General features: G+C 38.4%; 1 protein-coding gene across 2 annotated transcripts in view; it reads left to right on the top strand.

Annotated features, from left to right (window-relative positions):
* LOC138149895 (zinc finger protein 286A-like) overlaps nt 1-17,648 on the top strand; it is a 130,467-nt gene that overhangs the window by 77,749 nt on the left and 35,070 nt on the right. Inside the window, exon 6 of one of the 2 annotated variants that reach the window (XM_069073097.1) lies at nt 14,925-17,557. In XM_069073097.1, the coding sequence (XP_068929198.1) occupies nt 14,925-16,300 (1,376 nt within the window). In that variant the 3' untranslated portion in view covers nt 16,301-17,557. Of the gene's footprint in view, nt 1-14,322; nt 17,558-17,648 lie in introns of those variants that run through there. The other variant, XM_069073096.1, reaches the window with a different exon arrangement.

The following is a 17,648-nucleotide window of genomic DNA, read 5'->3' as shown; positions in this document are numbered from 1 at the left end:
TTTCTGCTATATAGATAGATTAATATATAAAATTTGCCAGTGTCTCTTATGTCATGAAATTGGTTCCAAAGTTCTTCAGAGACCTTTAGAGTGTCCTTGTATTGATTTTTCTTACTACCATGTGAATGCCTGCTTTGCATGAGCTCTTCATAAAATCGTCTTTTAGGCAAACATATGTTTCACATTTGAACAACATGGCCAGCCCATCAGAGTTGCACTCTCTGCAGTAGAGTTTGAATGCTTGGCAATTTAGCTTAAGAAAAGACCTTAGTGTCCAGTACCTTATCTTGATGGGTGATCTTCAGAATTTGACAATTCATTTGAATTGTCTTAGGAAGAGGTACTTAATCAATGTTTATTGATTACTTGCCTGCCCTCTCTAGCCTTATGATTCTATGACACCTCCCTTCATTGATCTTCACCCAAATGCCATATACCCTGTGTCTCACTCTGATAGCTAGATTTCCTCACATGAATGTCTATTCTTTACATAAAATTCTACCCCTCCCTCCTTTTATCTCTCCTGTCTCCTTTGAATTAGGTATACTGATCTAGAACCATGTTCCAATCATGGGTCTCACCCTATCCAATCTCAATGATAACTATGAAGTCAAATTTACCTCCCAGGTCTTCCTTTTCAGAATTCTGTTTTGCCTCAAAAAAAGAGTACAGAGGAGGAGGGAGTGACTACTTTGCTTCAGAAAGCCAGGTTCAAGATGAGTTGGAGTTTACTCTTTCTTTCCTGAAATGTCATCTTGGTTCTCAAAGTATGGGTATGTTTTTTTCCCTTGTTTATCCAACTATATTTTTTTCAAAGACCTCCTCCCTGGAAAGACTAAGCTCATCCTGGTATACTTCCCAGTAATTGATCCCTACCTGCCTATTGTCCTCCTCTGCACCTACCTCTTTCATTCATTAAGACAGTAGCTGCTAGCTCTTTTTGTGGTGGCAAAGAATTGGAAATTAAGGGGGTGTCCATCAATTGGGGAATGGCTGAACAAGTTGTGGTATATACATGTTATGGAATACTATTGTGCTATAAGAAACGAGGAGCAGGCAGTCTTCATATTTACCTGGAGAGGCTTAAAAGAACTGATGCTGAGTGAGAAGAGTAGAACCAGGAGAAATTTGCACATAATTACAGACACAACATATGTGTGATGACCAACTTTGATAGACTGGACTCTTCTCAGCAATGCAGTGATATAAGTCAATCCCAAAAGACTCATGATGGAGAGAAAAATGTGCATCCAGAGAAAGAACTAAGTTTATATCCAGGTGGAAGCAAAATACCTGATCTTTTTCGTTCTCTTATTTGGTTTTATGTCCTCTTTACCATTTTTCATTCCAGCTAGTACAATCTGTCCTTATAACCTGACCAATGTATAATGTGAAAGTATTTACAGATCCTATACTTGACTATAAGCCGCCATGGCGGGGAGGGGAGGGAGGGAGACAAAATGTGAAATTCAAGGAATTGTGGAATTGAATCCTGTAAACTAAAAGGAAACAAACAAATTAATAATAAAAAATTTTTTTAAAAAGACAGTAACTGCTATCCAATTTCATTCAACAAATATTTATTAAGGATCTCCTGAGTGCCAACATACTGTGTTAGGTGCTAGGGATAAATCCTCAGTATAATAGAGGGCACTATCTTGGATACAGACAAATTGGAATATAGAGTAGTATTATAAGAGGGTGCTTTAAGAGTTTATCTTATTGGGGAAACAAGCTACAAACTTACAAGAAATGCTTACATAATGACATAGGAAAGTATATGGACACATAACATGTACACAAATAGAAAAGATAATGTGTCCAGGGATGATCAGGGAAGGCTTCATAGAGGATGTAGAATCTGAGCTGTACTCTGCAGTATGGTTGGGATTTAAATAGAAGTTAAGGAGAGAGAATTGTCAAGGGAGAGAAAATTGTGTGTGTGGGACAGTGAAAAGACAAGGCTGACTGGGGCAGTTAATGTGTAGTATTTGAGGTAGTTAGGTTGCTTCATGAGTTTAGTGTTAAATGGGGAGTCAAGAACACCTAAATTCAAATCCCAGCACTTAATAGTTGTGTGACTCTGGGCAGGCCCCTGAGCCAGCTTTACTTCCCTCAGTTTTCTCATCTATAAAATGGGGAGAATAATAGCACCAACTTCCAGGGTTGTTGTGAAAATAAAGTAAGATAATATTTGTAAAGTGCTTTGCAAACCTTCAAGTTCTCTATAAATGCTAGCTAGTAGTAACAGTAGCAGTGGTATGTTGTTAGGGAAGACCAGAATATTGGAAAGCTTTGAGTTCCAGATTAAAGAGCCTAGATTATATCGAATTCAATTGAGCACACATTTATTAAGCACCTGTAGGAGTAAAGTGAGAAGCAGTATGGTGCAGTGGTGTAGCCAGCCTTCGAGTCAAGAAGAGGTGGGATGCATTCTGCTTTGTACAGCCACTATCTGTGTGGCTGTGGGCAAATCACTTAATCTCTCATTGCTTTCAGGCAACTCTCTAATAGTGTAAATAATAATACAAATTTCTGGTAAATATCAGCAGAGGCAATTGCAAGAATGCATAATTACAAGAGAGTAATTTTATATAAGAAGCTAAATAACGCAGTACACAGAGTGCTAGACCTGGAGTCAGGAACACCAGAGTTCAAATGTGACTTTAGACACTAACTGTGTGACCCTAGGCAAGTCACTAACCTCTATCTGCCTCAGTTACCTTATCTGTAAAATGGGAATCAGTAATAGCACTTACCTCTCAGAGTTGCTAATTAATGAGTTAATATTTGTAAAATACTTTGCAAACCTTCCAAGTGTTATTTAAATGCTAATTGTCACTATGCCAAATTACTCAGTGCAAGAAAGAAATGAGTAGTGGGACTATAGAAGCAACAGATGAAGGGTTGGGCAGTGAAAGCTGTTACTCTTGGAGCTTTTCCACTATTATGGGCCTCTCTTTCTCAAACTCTTGAACTCTCCCTTGTCTTATCTCCTCTCTTCTCCCTATCTAGTAGAGAGCCAGCTTACAGAGTGTGGTAGACAAACTAAACACATTTATGTATTTATTGACTCTACATAGTTCCAGTAATGGAAATCAGTTCACAGCCCTATTAGCCTGATTCTAATTTAGCATCTGAAAACATCATTATATTCATTAAGACTTATTCCTCCTCTTGACCATGTAAATATTAGTCCTCCCTTGCTCTTCGCCAAGTGTCATTCAGTCAACTCTACTAGATGTCCTTTCATAGTTGTTACTGACCTTCATTAGCATGCAATAGCAGAACATCTCATCCTCATTTTACTCAGGTGCCCTTCATCCTCAAGTTCACAGATAGCTCTTGCTTCTCTTTATCTTTTGGCAATAGCTCTAATTCATTATTCTCTTTTTCCTTCTCTCTTCTCTAGTCCAACTGTCCTTAAAATGTAATCATATCTCCTACAAAGCAGTGGGTTAGGAAGGAAAAGATGAACAGCTTTAGTTACTTTCCTTAAGTCACTAGGTACATTATCAACTTTTTTTGTCCTTGAATCTGACCTACTTCATTAGTTTAACCCCTTGGCCAACAAAAGAAGGAGATAAATTCATTCGCACATACTAATGTCAAGACTTGCTCATGTTGGAATAAAGAGGAGAATTCTGAACTGCAGAAATTGAAGATAACAGAGGAAAGGTGTCATTTTGGAATCAAGGACCTGGTTTTCTTTTTTTTACTTCTCTCTTTTTTTATTTTTTAGTTTACATCATTCATTTCCAAGAAATTTTGAGTTACAAATTTTCTCCCCAAGTTTCCCTACCCACCACCCCAAAACAGTGTTCCCACTGAATATCACCTCCCCCAATCTATTCTCTCCCATATCTTCCCCCATTTCCCCTTCGACTTTCTAGTAGGGCATGGTGGATCTTTATGCCCCAGTGCCTGTATATCTCATTTCCCAGTTACTATAAAATATTAATAATATATATACACATATATATAATATATATGTTTAAACATTTGATTTTAAAACTTTGGATTCCAGATTCTTTCCCTTCCTCCCTTGTCACCCACCTCCACTGGAAAGATAAGCAATTCAATATAGGTTGTACATGAGTAGCTATGCAAAACATTTTCATAATGGATATATTGTGAAAGACTGACTATATTTCCCTCTATCCTATCCCTCCCCCACTTGTTCTATTCTTTACTTTGATCCTTTCCCTCTTCAAAAGTGGGTGCTTCTAACTTCCCTCCCCCCGCAGCCTGCCTTCCCTTCCATTATCCTCCCTCTCTTACCCTTCCCCTCTACTCTCCTGTAGGGTGAGATACCCTATTTAGTGTGTATGTCATTCCCTCCCTAAACCAAATTCAATGAGAATAAGGTTGACTCATTACCTTTTGCCTTCCTGTTCCTCCCCTCCATTTTAATCATTTTCCCTTGCCTCTTCTATATGAGATAATTTACCCCATTCTGTCTCTCCCCATCTCCTCTCATTATATTCCTCTGTGACCTCTTAATTTCACCTTTTAAGTATCACCCCTTCAGTTGGTCCTGTGCCCTCTGTCTATGTATACCTGTAGACATATATACACACACTCACATATGTATTCATATGCCCATATACCCTCCTATATAGATATATATGTATGTATACATACACACATATGTATACATACACACACATATACATTTCTATTCCCTTCAGCTATTCTCATACTGAGAAAAGTTTCATAAGTTACAATTATCATTTTTCCATGTAGGAATATAAGTAGTTCAGCTTTGATAAGTTCCTTATGATTTCTTTTCCCTGTTTACCTTCTCAAGCTTCTCTTGCTTCTTGTATCTGAATGTCATATTTTCTATTCAACTCTGGTTTCTTTCATCAAGAATGCTTGAAAGTCCTCTATTCCACTGAATGACCATATTTTCCCCTGGAACATAATACTCAGTTTTGCTGAGTAGGTGATTCTTGGTTTTAATCCCAGCTTCTTTGACCTCCAAAATATCATATTCCAAGCCCTACGATCCCTCAATGTGGAAGCTTCCAGGTCTTGAGTTATCCTGATTGTGTTTCCACAATATTGAAATTATTTCTTCCTGGCTGCTTATAATATTTTCTCCTTGATCTGGGAACTCTGGAACCTGGCTATAATATTCCTAGGAGTTTTCTTTTTGGGATATTTTTCAGGAGGTGATCGGTGAATTCTTTCAACCTCTGTTTTACTCTATGGTTCTAAAACATCAGGGCAATTTTCCTTGAGAATTTCTTGAAGGATGATTTCTAGGTTCTTTTTTTGATCATGGCTTTCAGATAGTCCAATAATTTTTAAATTATCTCTCCTGGATCTATTTTCCAGGTCAGTGGTTTTTCCAATGAGATATTTCACATTGCCTTTTATTTTTTCATTTGTTTGGATCTGTTTAATAGTATCTTGATTTCTCATAAAGTCATTAGCTTCCATTTGCTCCAATCTAATTCTGTATACACACACACACACACACACACACACACATATACACACACACACACATTCTCTTCAGTGAGCTTTTGAAATTCTTTTTCCATCTGGCAAATTCGGCTTTTTAAGGCATTCTTCTCCTCATTGGCTTTTTGAGCCTCTTTTGCCATTTGAGTTAGTCTGTTTTTTAAGGTGTTATTTTCTTCAGTCAGGTTGTTGACTCTCATTTCATAATTTTCTTGCATGGTTCTCATTTCTCTTCCCAGTTTTTCCTCCACTTCTGTTATTTGATTTTCAAAATCCTTTTTAAGCTCCTCTATGGCCTGTAAACAGCTCATATTTTTCTTGGAAGCTTCTGGTGCAGGAGTTCTGACTTCACTGTCTTCCTCCTGTTCCATGCTTTGATCCCTTTTGTCCCCAAAATAGGATTTTAAAGGTGGGTTGCTCTGGGTGTTATGCTTCCTTTGCCTGCTCATGTTGCCCCTCAATTGCTTGACTTTTGGGCTTTTTGCCGCAATAGGACTCTGCTACCAGAAACAGGAGCTTTATCCCAAATGCTGGGGTTTTCACTTTGAGAATTGTTTTGTTCATTTGGTTTTGTCATGTGCAGTTCTTTGTGATCCAATTTGGGGTTTTCTGGGCCTTCAACACCTTTCAAATGCCTTTAATGAGGACGAAGACAGCATCAAGATTAGCTACCCCACTGATGGTTAATTCACTTTGGAAAGACTATAAGCCAAGACTAAAGTAGAGGGAGAGTTGGAGCATGATTTTTTGTTTTCAGATAATCGTGCACTCAATGCAACCTCTGAAGCTGAGATGCAACAAAGCATGGATCAATTCTCTGCTACTTGTCCTAATTTTGGCCTAGCAATTAACACCAAGAAAACAGGTTCTCTACCAGCCAAGACCACACCGTCCATATGTGGAACCACTGGTTACAGCAAATGGAGAAAATTTTAATACTGTGGATAAGTTAATTTACTTTGACAGTATGTTCTCCAGAGATGTCCACAAAGATGATGAAGTTTGACAAATGCACTGCTAAAGCTAGTTCAGTGTTGAGGAGTCTCCGAAGAAAAGTATGGGAGGAAAGAGGTATTAGACTGCCTACCAAACTGAAGCTTCATTGTTGTATGCCTCTGAAATCTGGACAGTATACCAGTGCCATGCCAGGAAACTGAATCACTTCCATCTGAGTTGTCTTAAGAAGATTCTGAAATCTGTCTGGCAAGATAAGGTACCAGACACTGAGGTCCTTTCTTGAGCTAAACTACCAAGCATTCAAACTCTACTTCAGAGAGCACAACTCTGATGGACTGGCCATATTGTTGAAATGCGAAATATATGTTTGCCTAAAAGACTATTTTATGCAGAATTCTCACAAGGCAGGCATTCACATGGTGGTCAGAAGTGATACAAGGACACTACACTCTCAAGGTCTCTCTGAAGAACTTTGGGAATTGATTTTGTGACATGGGAGACACTGGCAAGGGATCATCCGACAGTATGTGCCTGCATCAGAGAAGCCCTGCCCTGTTCAGAGGTTCAACAACATTTGATTGTTAATATAAAGGATGCTTAAAAGGGGAGATACATGCTTCCCAAATATGTTCATCATCGTCATAAAGTATGTCTTGTATAAGGTCTAAATAGGAGAGAGATTCTCTTTCTATAGATGATGAGGTCTTTCAGGTACTCTTGTTTGTGGATGGCTCAGTGAGTAGAGTGCTGGTCCTGGAGTTAGGAAGACATCACATTTGATCTCAGATACTTGCTAGTTGTGAGACCCTGGGCAAGTAGCTTAAGTTCTGTCTCTGTTTCCTCAACTGTAAAATAGGGATAATAACTTTCTTCCCAGACCTCTTGTAAGGATCAAAAGAGCTAATATGTGTAAAGTATTTAATACAAGTCCTTTTAGGGGTGGCTAGGTGGCACAGTGAATAGAGCACCAGCTGTGGAGTCAGGAGGACCCGAGTTCAAATTTGGCCTCAGACACTTAACACAAAAACTAGCCGTGTGACCTTGGGTAAGTAACTTAACCCCAATTTCCCTCTAAAAAGCAAAAAACAACAACAAAAAAAGAAAATATAGGTATCTCAGTAAAAACAACTAACACAGAAAACAGATCAAGAAGAAGAAAATCTAAGAAATGAAAGTAATGCAAGAAAATCATGAAAAACAAGTCAGCAGCTTGCTAAAGGAGACTCAAAATAATGCTGAAGAAAATAACACCTTAAAAAATAGACTAACCCAAATGGCAAAAGAGGTCCAAAAAGCCAATGAGGAGAAGAATGCCTTAAAAAGCTGAATTGGCCAGATGGAAAAGGAAGTCCAAAAGCTCACTGAAGAAAATAATTCTTTAAAAATTAGAATGGAGCAAATGGAAGCTAATAACTCTATGAGAAATCAAGAAATTATAAAACAAAACCAAAAGAATGAAAAAATAGAAGACAATGTGAAATACCTCATTGGAAAAACAACTGACCTGGAAAATAGATACAGGAGAGAGAATTGTAAAATTATTGGACTGCCTGAAAACCATGATCAAAAAAAGAGCTTAGACATCATATTTCAAGAAATTATCAAGGAAAACTGCCTTGATATTCTAGAACCAGAGGGGAAAATAGAAATGGAAAGAATTCACCAATCACCTTCTGAACGAGATACCAAAAAGAAAACTCTGAGGAATATTATAGCCAAATTCCAGAGTTCCCAGGTCAAGGAAAAAAATATTGCAAACATCCAGAAAGAAACAAGTCAAGTATTATGGAAACACAATCAGGATAACACAAGATTTAGCAGCTTCTACATTAAGGGATGAGAGGGCTTGTAATATGATATTCTGGAGGTCACAGGAGCTAGGATTAAAACCAAGAATCACCTACCCAGGAAAATACACACACACACACACACACACACACACACACACACACACATAGTATACTATTCAATGGGGAAAATAGACATTCAATGAAATAGAAGACTTTCAAGCATTCTTGATGAAAAAATCAGAGCTGCATAGAAAATTTGACTTTCAAATATAAGACTCAAGAGAAGCATGAAAAGGTAAAGAGGAAAGAGAAGTCATAAGGGACTTATTAAAGTTGAACTATTTACATTCCTACATGGAAAGATGGTATTTGTAACTCATAAGACCTTTCTCAGTATTAGTGTAATTGGAGGGAATATGTATATATAAACAGAGGGCACAGGATGAGTTGAATATCAAGGGATGATATCTAAAAAAATAAAATTAAGGGATGAGAGAGGAATGTACTGGGAGAAGGAGAAGGGGAGAGGTAGAATGGGGTAAATTATCTCATATAAAAGAGGCAAGAAAAAGTTTTTTAAATGGAGGGGAAGAGGGGGGAGGTGAAAGGGAATAAGTGAACCTTACTCTCATCAGATTTGGTTTATAAGGAAAGAATAACATATAATCTCAATTGGATATGAGAATCTATCTTACCCTACAAGAAAGCAGGGGGGAAGGAGATGGGAGGGGATGATAGAAGGGAGGACAAATGGTAGGAGGGGGTAATCAGAAGCAAACATTTTTGAGGAGGGACAGGGTCAAAGGAGAGAATATGGGCGGAAGATGAGCAGGAGGAGAATGGGGGGTAGAAAGGATGGAGGGAAATATAGTTAGTGTTTCACAACATGACTATTATGGAGGTGTTTTGCATGACTATAAACATATAACCTATATGGAATTGCTTGCCCTCTCAATGAGGATTGGTGGGGAAGGAAAAAGGGAGAGAATGTAGAGTTCATAGTTTTAAAAAGGACTGTTGAAAATTGTTTTTACATGCAACTAGGTAATAATTTATATAGACAATGGGGTATAGAAATCTATCTTGCCCTTCAGGAAAATAGAAGGGAAGGGGATGGGGGGGCAGAGTGAATGAAGGGAGAGCAGATTGGGGGAAGGGGTAATCAGAATACTCGCCTTCTTGGTGGGAGAGAGATGGGGACAAAATTTAAAACTCAAAATCTTGTGGAAGTGAATGTTGAAAACTAAAGATAAATTAATAAACAACAACAAAAAAAAAAACAAAGAAGGGGTCAACTTAAAGGGATGGTTTAGATATAGAAACAACAGAATTTGGCAGCCAATGAGGAAGACTGAGGAGTGGAGGATAACCTCAACATTTTCAATTTGGGAGACTAGAAGAATGGTGAGACACTTGACAAAAATAGAGAAGTTTGGTTTAGAGTAGGTTTGGGAGAGAAAGATTTGGTCAGACTATTTCTAGAGTACTTTCATTTCTTATACCACACTTTAGGAAAGATTAATAAAGGAGAGTCCAAAAGGATAGTAACTAGGATAGTGAGAGAGTTGGAGAAAATGCCACAGAAGGATCAGCTGAAGGCACTGAATATTAGAGATGCCCAAGGGATACATGAGAGCTGTCTTCAAGTATCTGTAGAGCTCTCATGTGCATAAGGGAAGAGACTTGTTCTGCTTGGTACCAGATGAAGAGGCAGATTAATGCTTGATGTAAGGAAAGCCTTAATAATTAGAGTATGTCAAAAGTAGAATGAGCTGCTTCTGGAGGTCAGAGGTTCCATCATATTGGAGATCAGAGTGGAGTCTGGATGACCACTTGTTGCTGTTGTAGAGGGATCCTGAAGTACAGTGTTCTCTGAGGTTGTTTCTTCCAACTTTTAGATTCTGTGAGTCATCTGTAAAATGAATAATTGGGTATAATATAGTCGAAAGAGCTCTGGATTTGAAGCTAGAGACCTGGGTTCAAACCCCAGCAACAATTTACTAGTTTGGGGACTGTAGACAAGTCTCTGTATCTCTCTGAGCCTCTGTTTCTTCATCTATAAAAAGGGGTTTTTAACAGTTTAACAGGCACTTGACTACCTCCAGAGATGTACTTTGTAAACTTATCAGGACAATATCAATGTGAGTTTTTCTTTCTAAGATAAATTCCAAAAGTCCTTTCAGTTCTGAAGTTCTGTAATTCTGTTACTAAGCCCTAGAGAGTTATGTAAGTGACAGAATTTGATACCAGCAAAAGCCTTTCCTATTTAGTCTATTTCCATATACTGTATCACAACACAGTGCTGGCAAAGATCACACTAAAAAACCTCTACCTCACTCATCAAATTATTTACTATGGCAATAGGACTGAAATTGAACTCTAATCTTAGCTCCAGTGAAACTTTTAAGATGCATCCCTTTTTATCATCTTTATCTCCCTCCCTGACTTCTATTGTCTTTTCCCCCACATGAGTACATAAAGAGACAGATCTCAAGGAGAGGGGAGGGTGCTGTAAACAATTTTGCTCTTTAACTCTGTGAATCTCTTCCCACTGAGCAGTTAGTAATAGCCACAGTATCATAAAACATTAGAACTTGTAATAGGGACCCCAGAGATCATTTACCCCAAGACTGGCACTCCACATATGGGAAAACCAAGACCCAGAGAGAAAACATGACCTTTCCTAGGTCACAAAGATAGTTGTGGAGTTGGAATTACAGTCCATAAATAAAGCATTTATCAAACACTGTGTACCAGGTACTATGATAAGCACTGAGAATACAAAGGAAAAAAACAAAAACAATCCTTCTCCTTATGGAGCTTATGTTCTAATGGAAGAAACAACGTTTATATAAGAGATAGAAAAGATATGTACAGAGTAGGATGAAAGGTACTAGAAACTAGTGACATTTGACCTATGTTTTGCAGGAAGCCAGAGATTCTAAGAGAGGGAGGTAAGAGGGGTGCTGTAATGCCATGCACAGAAGCTTTCCAGAAGAACTGCTACTGTGAACAGCTTTCTTAAAATTCTGATTACTCAGTATAGTGATCACTCTATACCATAACAAAAGCAAAACATCCATCCATGGAAAATCAAGGTACAGCATAATTCAAAATACAGCATTCACCATATTTCAACTTATCACAGAAAATCACAATATCATATTCACAACTTAGTCTCAAAGTAAAATAGTCACTCTTAAGTTACTTCAATCAGTCACTTATCAGTAGTATCAAAGTACACAGTCAAAGTCTTCCACTCTTGGGGCAAAGTCTTGATTAACTCAATTAGTCACTAATCAGTAGTCTCAAAGTCTTCCACTCTTGGGGCAAAGTCTTGATTAACTCAATCAGTCACTAATCAGTAACAATAGTCAAAGTACTCAAAGTACAATCAGTCACTTATTCAGCAAAATCTTACTCCATATCATACACAAAACCCTCCACCTTTTAGGTCACTAGTAAACTATAATTCCATAATTACTCAATACCCAAGGAGAGGTCTTTTCTTCATCTTGACTTGGGGCCTGTTCTCAGATTCCCTGTATCCCCTTCCATGGTCCCTGATTCTACCTGGATTCAATGGCAGACAGCTCCCAGTTCCTTGACCAGCTGTCTGGGGAGATCCTGCGCCACACTGATGTTCACAGGGTCTGGTCCATATCAGTTCCTTCACCATTTCTACTCCAAGGAATTCAAAGCTCAACCAAGCCACAAACAAACAAAGTCTCAGCACTCATGCTTCAGTCACCTGGGCTCCTGGCTCCTGGGCTCCAGGGCTCCTGGCTCCAGATTCTGGGTTCTGGGTTCCTGGGCTCCTGGCCTCCTGGCTCTTGGCTCTGGCCTCTGGCTCCTGGCCTCCTGGCCTCCTGGCGCTGGGCTCCTGTTCAGAAGGACTCCACCACTACCACAAGTTCTCAAGACTCAGTTCTCCATTCTCTCTTCTGTAGCTGCTCTGCCACCAGATCTCAGTCTCAAAGAAATTCTGACTCTGGGGCTTTTCTTATATACACAGTATTACCTACTTTACTTCCTTCTGCCAACTTCCTGTTACATCAGTAACAAAGGACAGGAGTTCATACCTTCTGTTCCCCCAATTAGAGGCTTGATAAGTTACTAAGTGTTAAGTACCTGCTACTTTTGCCAACACAAAGGGATCTTCAAGTTCAAAATTACATTACCATTACAGGTGCACATTTTAGGTATAGGGTACAGCCAGTGTGAAGGCACAGAGACAGGAGAGGGAGCATCATGTATGAAGAATGACAAGAAGGAAAGCATGATAGCATTGCAGAATGGGGGTGGGGTGGGGCAGTACAAGATATATATGAAGACTGGAAAGAGAGGAAAGAATCCAGGACGTGAAGAGCTTTGAATGCCAAGCAGAGAAGTTTATTATTGTTCCTAGAAGTAATTGTGAGCCACTGGACTGTTGTGCGTTGGTAGGGGTTATAGGATTAGATCTGTGCTTTAGCAAAGTCACTTTGGCAGCTTGAGTGGAAGGTGAATTGGAGTAGAGAGAGAGATTTTGAAGCGGGAAGACCAATTATGATGCTGTGGTTGTAGTCCAGATGAAAGGTTATGAGTACCTAAATTATGTTGATGGTTGTGTAAGTAAAGAGAAGGGGATGTATAGAAGAGATGTTGTAAAGGTAGAAATGACAAGATATGACAGTGAATTGGATATGTGGGTTAAGAGTTAGGAGTCAGTGATGTCACTGAGTTTGTGAGTTTGGGTGACTAGAAAGATAGTGGTGCCCTTAATAATACTTGGAAGGGGAAGGGTTTGGGGGGAAGATAATGAGTTCCATTTTGGACCTGTTGAGTTTGAGATAGCTACAGGATAGCCATTTGGAGAGGTCTAAGAGGCAGTTGGTAGAATTCAGGAGAGAGATTAGAACTGGATATATAGATCTGAGAATCGTTTGCATAGATATGATAATTGAATCCCTCAGAGCCATTGCATATTATTTAAATTGAGGATCCTTCTTTTGGAAACTGGTTAGCCAAATCATTTCTAATATACTACTTCCATTAGTCTTAAGAATTGGAAGTCTTATTCCTGTAATGTGTATAGAAAAAATATTGAGGTTCCTTTTTCAGGTACAGAGCTATCTTTTCCCATAGATGCTATTTCTAAGCTCTTTCAACCTTCTGGTTAGACATTTCTTTTTTATTATTGTTGTTGTTGTTGAGTTGTTTCAGTCATATCCGACTCTTCATGATCCTATTTGGGGTTTTCTTGGCAGAGGTACTGGAGTGGTTTGCTGTCTCCTCCAGCTCATTTTACAAATGAGGAAAACTAAGACAAACAGGGTTAAGTGAAAGAGTCACACAACTAATAATTGTTTGAGGCCAAATTTGAACTCAGAAAGATAAGTCTTCCTGACTCTAGGCCTAGCACTCTACCCAGCGTGCCACTTAGGTGCTCCCTCCTTCATGTTAGCTTCTTCTAAATAACGATGAACACAGACTCAAAGGTCAGACCATCAGAAACTTGGTTTGAGCCTTACTCATCCAAAGAATTTTACTTCAAATCTGTAATGTCAGTGACAAGCAGGACCCTGAGTCAAGCCTTAATTCAAATAATTCCTTCAGTTTGTTGCAACTCTGCTGCTCCTCACAATTCTGCTGCATTTATTAGAGCACTTTGCCAGCCCTTTCTATACATCCTATCAATCTGTATCGAAGCATAAAACAAGTTCATATACACCCAACTAGCCACGAACAGTATGGGAAGAATACCAAACTTATCATTTACATGTGATTTGGGAAAACTTAGATAGAGAATCATGAGGATTTTATAGTTCCCAGAGGATACTATTTATTTATCTCATAGTTACATGACTCATATGAAATAAATCATATGATACCACTTTGAAAAATATTGAGTGTTATGTAACCATTAGGTGGGTTTTATAAGGTAAATAATTTTTTGCAATTAAAAGGAAAAATTCCAGGTATACATAATAGGAATTATTTTTAGTTTCATTTTCCTCTTTTTGTAGTAGGCTTCTTAATCACAACACAAAGACAAATGATTATTTATATCATTGTGCTTTTAAATTTGTATTTTTAAATTTCTTTCAGATTCAAAGACCAGGTCTGAAATCAAGGAATCAATTCTAAAACAGGAAGAAAGATCATCCCAGGGTATGTTAATGGAAAGACTCTCAAGTAGTGTTCCTCAGGACTCTATGTTGGGAGAAGTATGGAAATTGAAGGCCCAATTTGAGAGTCAGGTGGGAAACAAGGGGAAATATTTGCAGAATATTACATTTTCCCACATCAAAACATCTACTGAGGAAAAAGGGTCAGAATCCAATCACAGTGGGAAGAACTTCAATCTAAGGCCAATCCTTGATACACAACAGAGTATTCCTTTGGAAGAAAGATCTTATAAATGTGATGCACATGAAAAGAGCTTCAAACAAAATTCATATTTAGCTATTCACCAGCAAATCTATGAGGGAAAGAAATCTTGTAAGTGTAATGAATGTGAAAAAACCTTTAGAGGTCACACATCCCTTATTCAGCATCAAAGAATTCATAATGGGGAGAAGCCCTATGAATGTAGTGAATGTGGAAAAGCTTTTAGCCAGAGTGCACACCTCGCAAATCATCAGAAAACTCATACAGGAGAGAAATCTTTTAAATGTAATGAATGTGATAAAGTATTCAGTTATTGCTCAGCCCTTATTCAACATCAGAGAATACATAGTGGGGAGAAACCTTTTGAATGTAGTGAATGTGGGAAAACCTTTAGTAGGAGTACATACCTTACTCAACACCAGAGAATTCATACAGGAGAGAAACCCTACAAGTGTAGTGAATGTGGAAAAGCCTTTAGCCAGAGCACACATCTTACTCTGCATCAGAGAATTCACACTGGAGAGAAACCCTATGAATGTAATGAATGTGGGAAAACCTTCAGCCAGAGCACACACCTTACTCAACATCAGAGAATTCATACTGGAGAGAAACCCTATGAATGTAATGAATGTGGGAAAGCCTTCAGTGACCACTCAGCTCTCATTCGACATCATATAATTCATAGTGGAGAGAAGCCCTATGAATGTAATGAATGTGGAAAAGCCTTCAGTTACTACTCAGACCTTATTCAGCATCAGAAAACTCATACTGGAGAGAAACCCTATAAATGTAATGTTTGTGGAAATGCTTTTAATGACTGTTCAGCACTTATTCAGCATCAGAGAACTCACACTGGAGAGAAACCCTATGAATGTAATAGCTGTTGGAAAGCCTTTAGTAACTACTCAGCCCTTATTCGACATCATATAGTTCATACTGGAGAGAAACCCTATGAATGCAGTGAATGTGGAAAAGCCTTTAGCCGGAGTACATACCTTACTCAACATCAACGAGTACATACTGGGGAGAAGCCTTTTGAATGTACTGAATGTGGAAAAGCTTTCAGTCAGAGTGCATTCCTTACACAACACCAAAGAATTCATACTGGTGAGAAACCCTATACATGCAATGAGTGTGGAAAAGCCTTCAGTGATCGCTCAGGCAGGATTCAGCATCAGAGAACTCACACTGGAGAGAAACCTTATTCATGTAATGAATGTGGGAAAGCCTTTAGTTATTGTTCAGCTCTTATTCAACATAAGAGGATTCATACTGGGGAAAAACCTTATGAATGTAATGACTGTGGAAAAGCCTTCAGTGACCGCTCAGCACTCATTCAACATCAGAGAACTCATACAGGAGAGAAACCCTACAAATGTAATGTGTGTGGAAAGGCCTTCAGCCAGAGTACAAATCTGACAAACCATCAGAAAACTCACACTGGAGAGAAACCATATAAATGTAATGAATGTGGAAAAGCTTTTGGATACTGCTCAGGTCTTATCCAACATCAGATAATACATACTGGAGAGAAACCCTATGAATGCAGTGAATGTGGTAAAGCTTTCTGTCGAACCACAGACCTTACAAAACATCAGAAAATTCATACTAGAGAAAAACCTTATATATGCAATGAATGTGGAAAGGCCTTTGGCCAAAACACATATCTTGCCAAACATCAGAAGACTCATTGGAGAGAAACCTTGTAAGCACAATGAATGTAAGAAATCACTCAGCCAAACTGCATCCATGTATGCCTAAATCTTTTGTTGTTGTTCAGTTGTGTCTGATTCTTCATGATCTCATGGACCATAGCATGTCAGGTCCTTCTATCCTCCACTGTCTCTTGAAGTCTGTCCAAGTTCATGTTTGTTGTTTCTATGATACTATCAGTCTCATCTTCTACCATTCCCTTTTCCTTCTGCCTTCAATATTTCCCCAAATCAGGATCTTTTCCAATGAGTCCCATCTTCTCATTATGTGGCCAAAGTATTTAAGCTTCAGCTTCAGTATTTGACCTTCCAGTGAACAGCCTGAATTAATTTCTTTAAGCATTAACTGACTTTATTTCCATACTGCCCAAAGGACTCTTAAAAGTCTTCTTTAGAACCACAATTTATAACTGTCAGTTCTGTGGTGTTGAGCTTTCCTTGTAATCCAATTCTCACAGCCATATATTGGTACTGGAAAAAAAACATAGCTTTGACTAATACAGACCTGTGTCGGCAAGGTGATTCTGCTTCTTAGTATGCTGTCCAGATTTGCCATAGCTTTCCTTCCAAGGAGCAAGCATTTCTTAATTTCATGGTGGCAGTCACCATCTTGTAGTGATCTGCCCGAGAATATAAAATCTGACACTGCTTTCATTTCTTCTCCCTCTATTTGCCAGGAAACGATGGGACCATTTGCTAAGATCTTAGGTTTTTTTTTTTATGTTAAGCTTCAAGACAACTTTCGTACTCTCCTCTTTCACCTTTATCAAAAGGCTTCTTAATTCCTTTTCACTTTCTAGACCTCAATATATAGATATAGATTCATTATTTGTCTGACTCTTACATATAAATGGATGATAATCATCTGTAGACTTCTATTCATTGGCCTATGGAAACTATGAATATATTAGCAGATACAGTCTCCCAAAGGACATCCACCCTGCTATGTTTATACATCAATCTTAAAAGACCTTATTGGTGTCATTCAAGGCCACAGGATTAGAAGGCAGCAGAGGATTCATTGATCTCTTAAGCTAATGATTTTTTCCTTTATGGAATGACCACTAGATTGGGCATGAGGACTTGGAATGTGTATCTATAGACTCAGAAGAGCATGAAAGAAATTGAAGGAACAGTGAAAAGGAAAGAATATAGATTTGATTGGTACTGAATGTAGACACTTGGAAGATATACATATATGGAATATGTAGGGCACACACCTCTCATTCATGGGCCCTCTAAATAAGCTACTCCAGGTTCAAGATACTCTTTGGGACCACATCCACTCAGAAATCCTGTATATATATATATATATATATATATATATATATATATATATATATAT

This window comes from Petaurus breviceps, unplaced genomic scaffold, assembly GCF_028583685.1.
Source record: "Petaurus breviceps papuanus isolate PSGF00001 unplaced genomic scaffold, PetGlider_PUasm1.0 90865, whole genome shotgun sequence".
Taxonomy (NCBI): Eukaryota; Metazoa; Chordata; class Mammalia; order Diprotodontia; family Petauridae; genus Petaurus; species Petaurus breviceps.
Note: the sequence above shows the minus strand (reverse complement) of the source record. Positions and strands in the feature narration are given on the sequence as shown.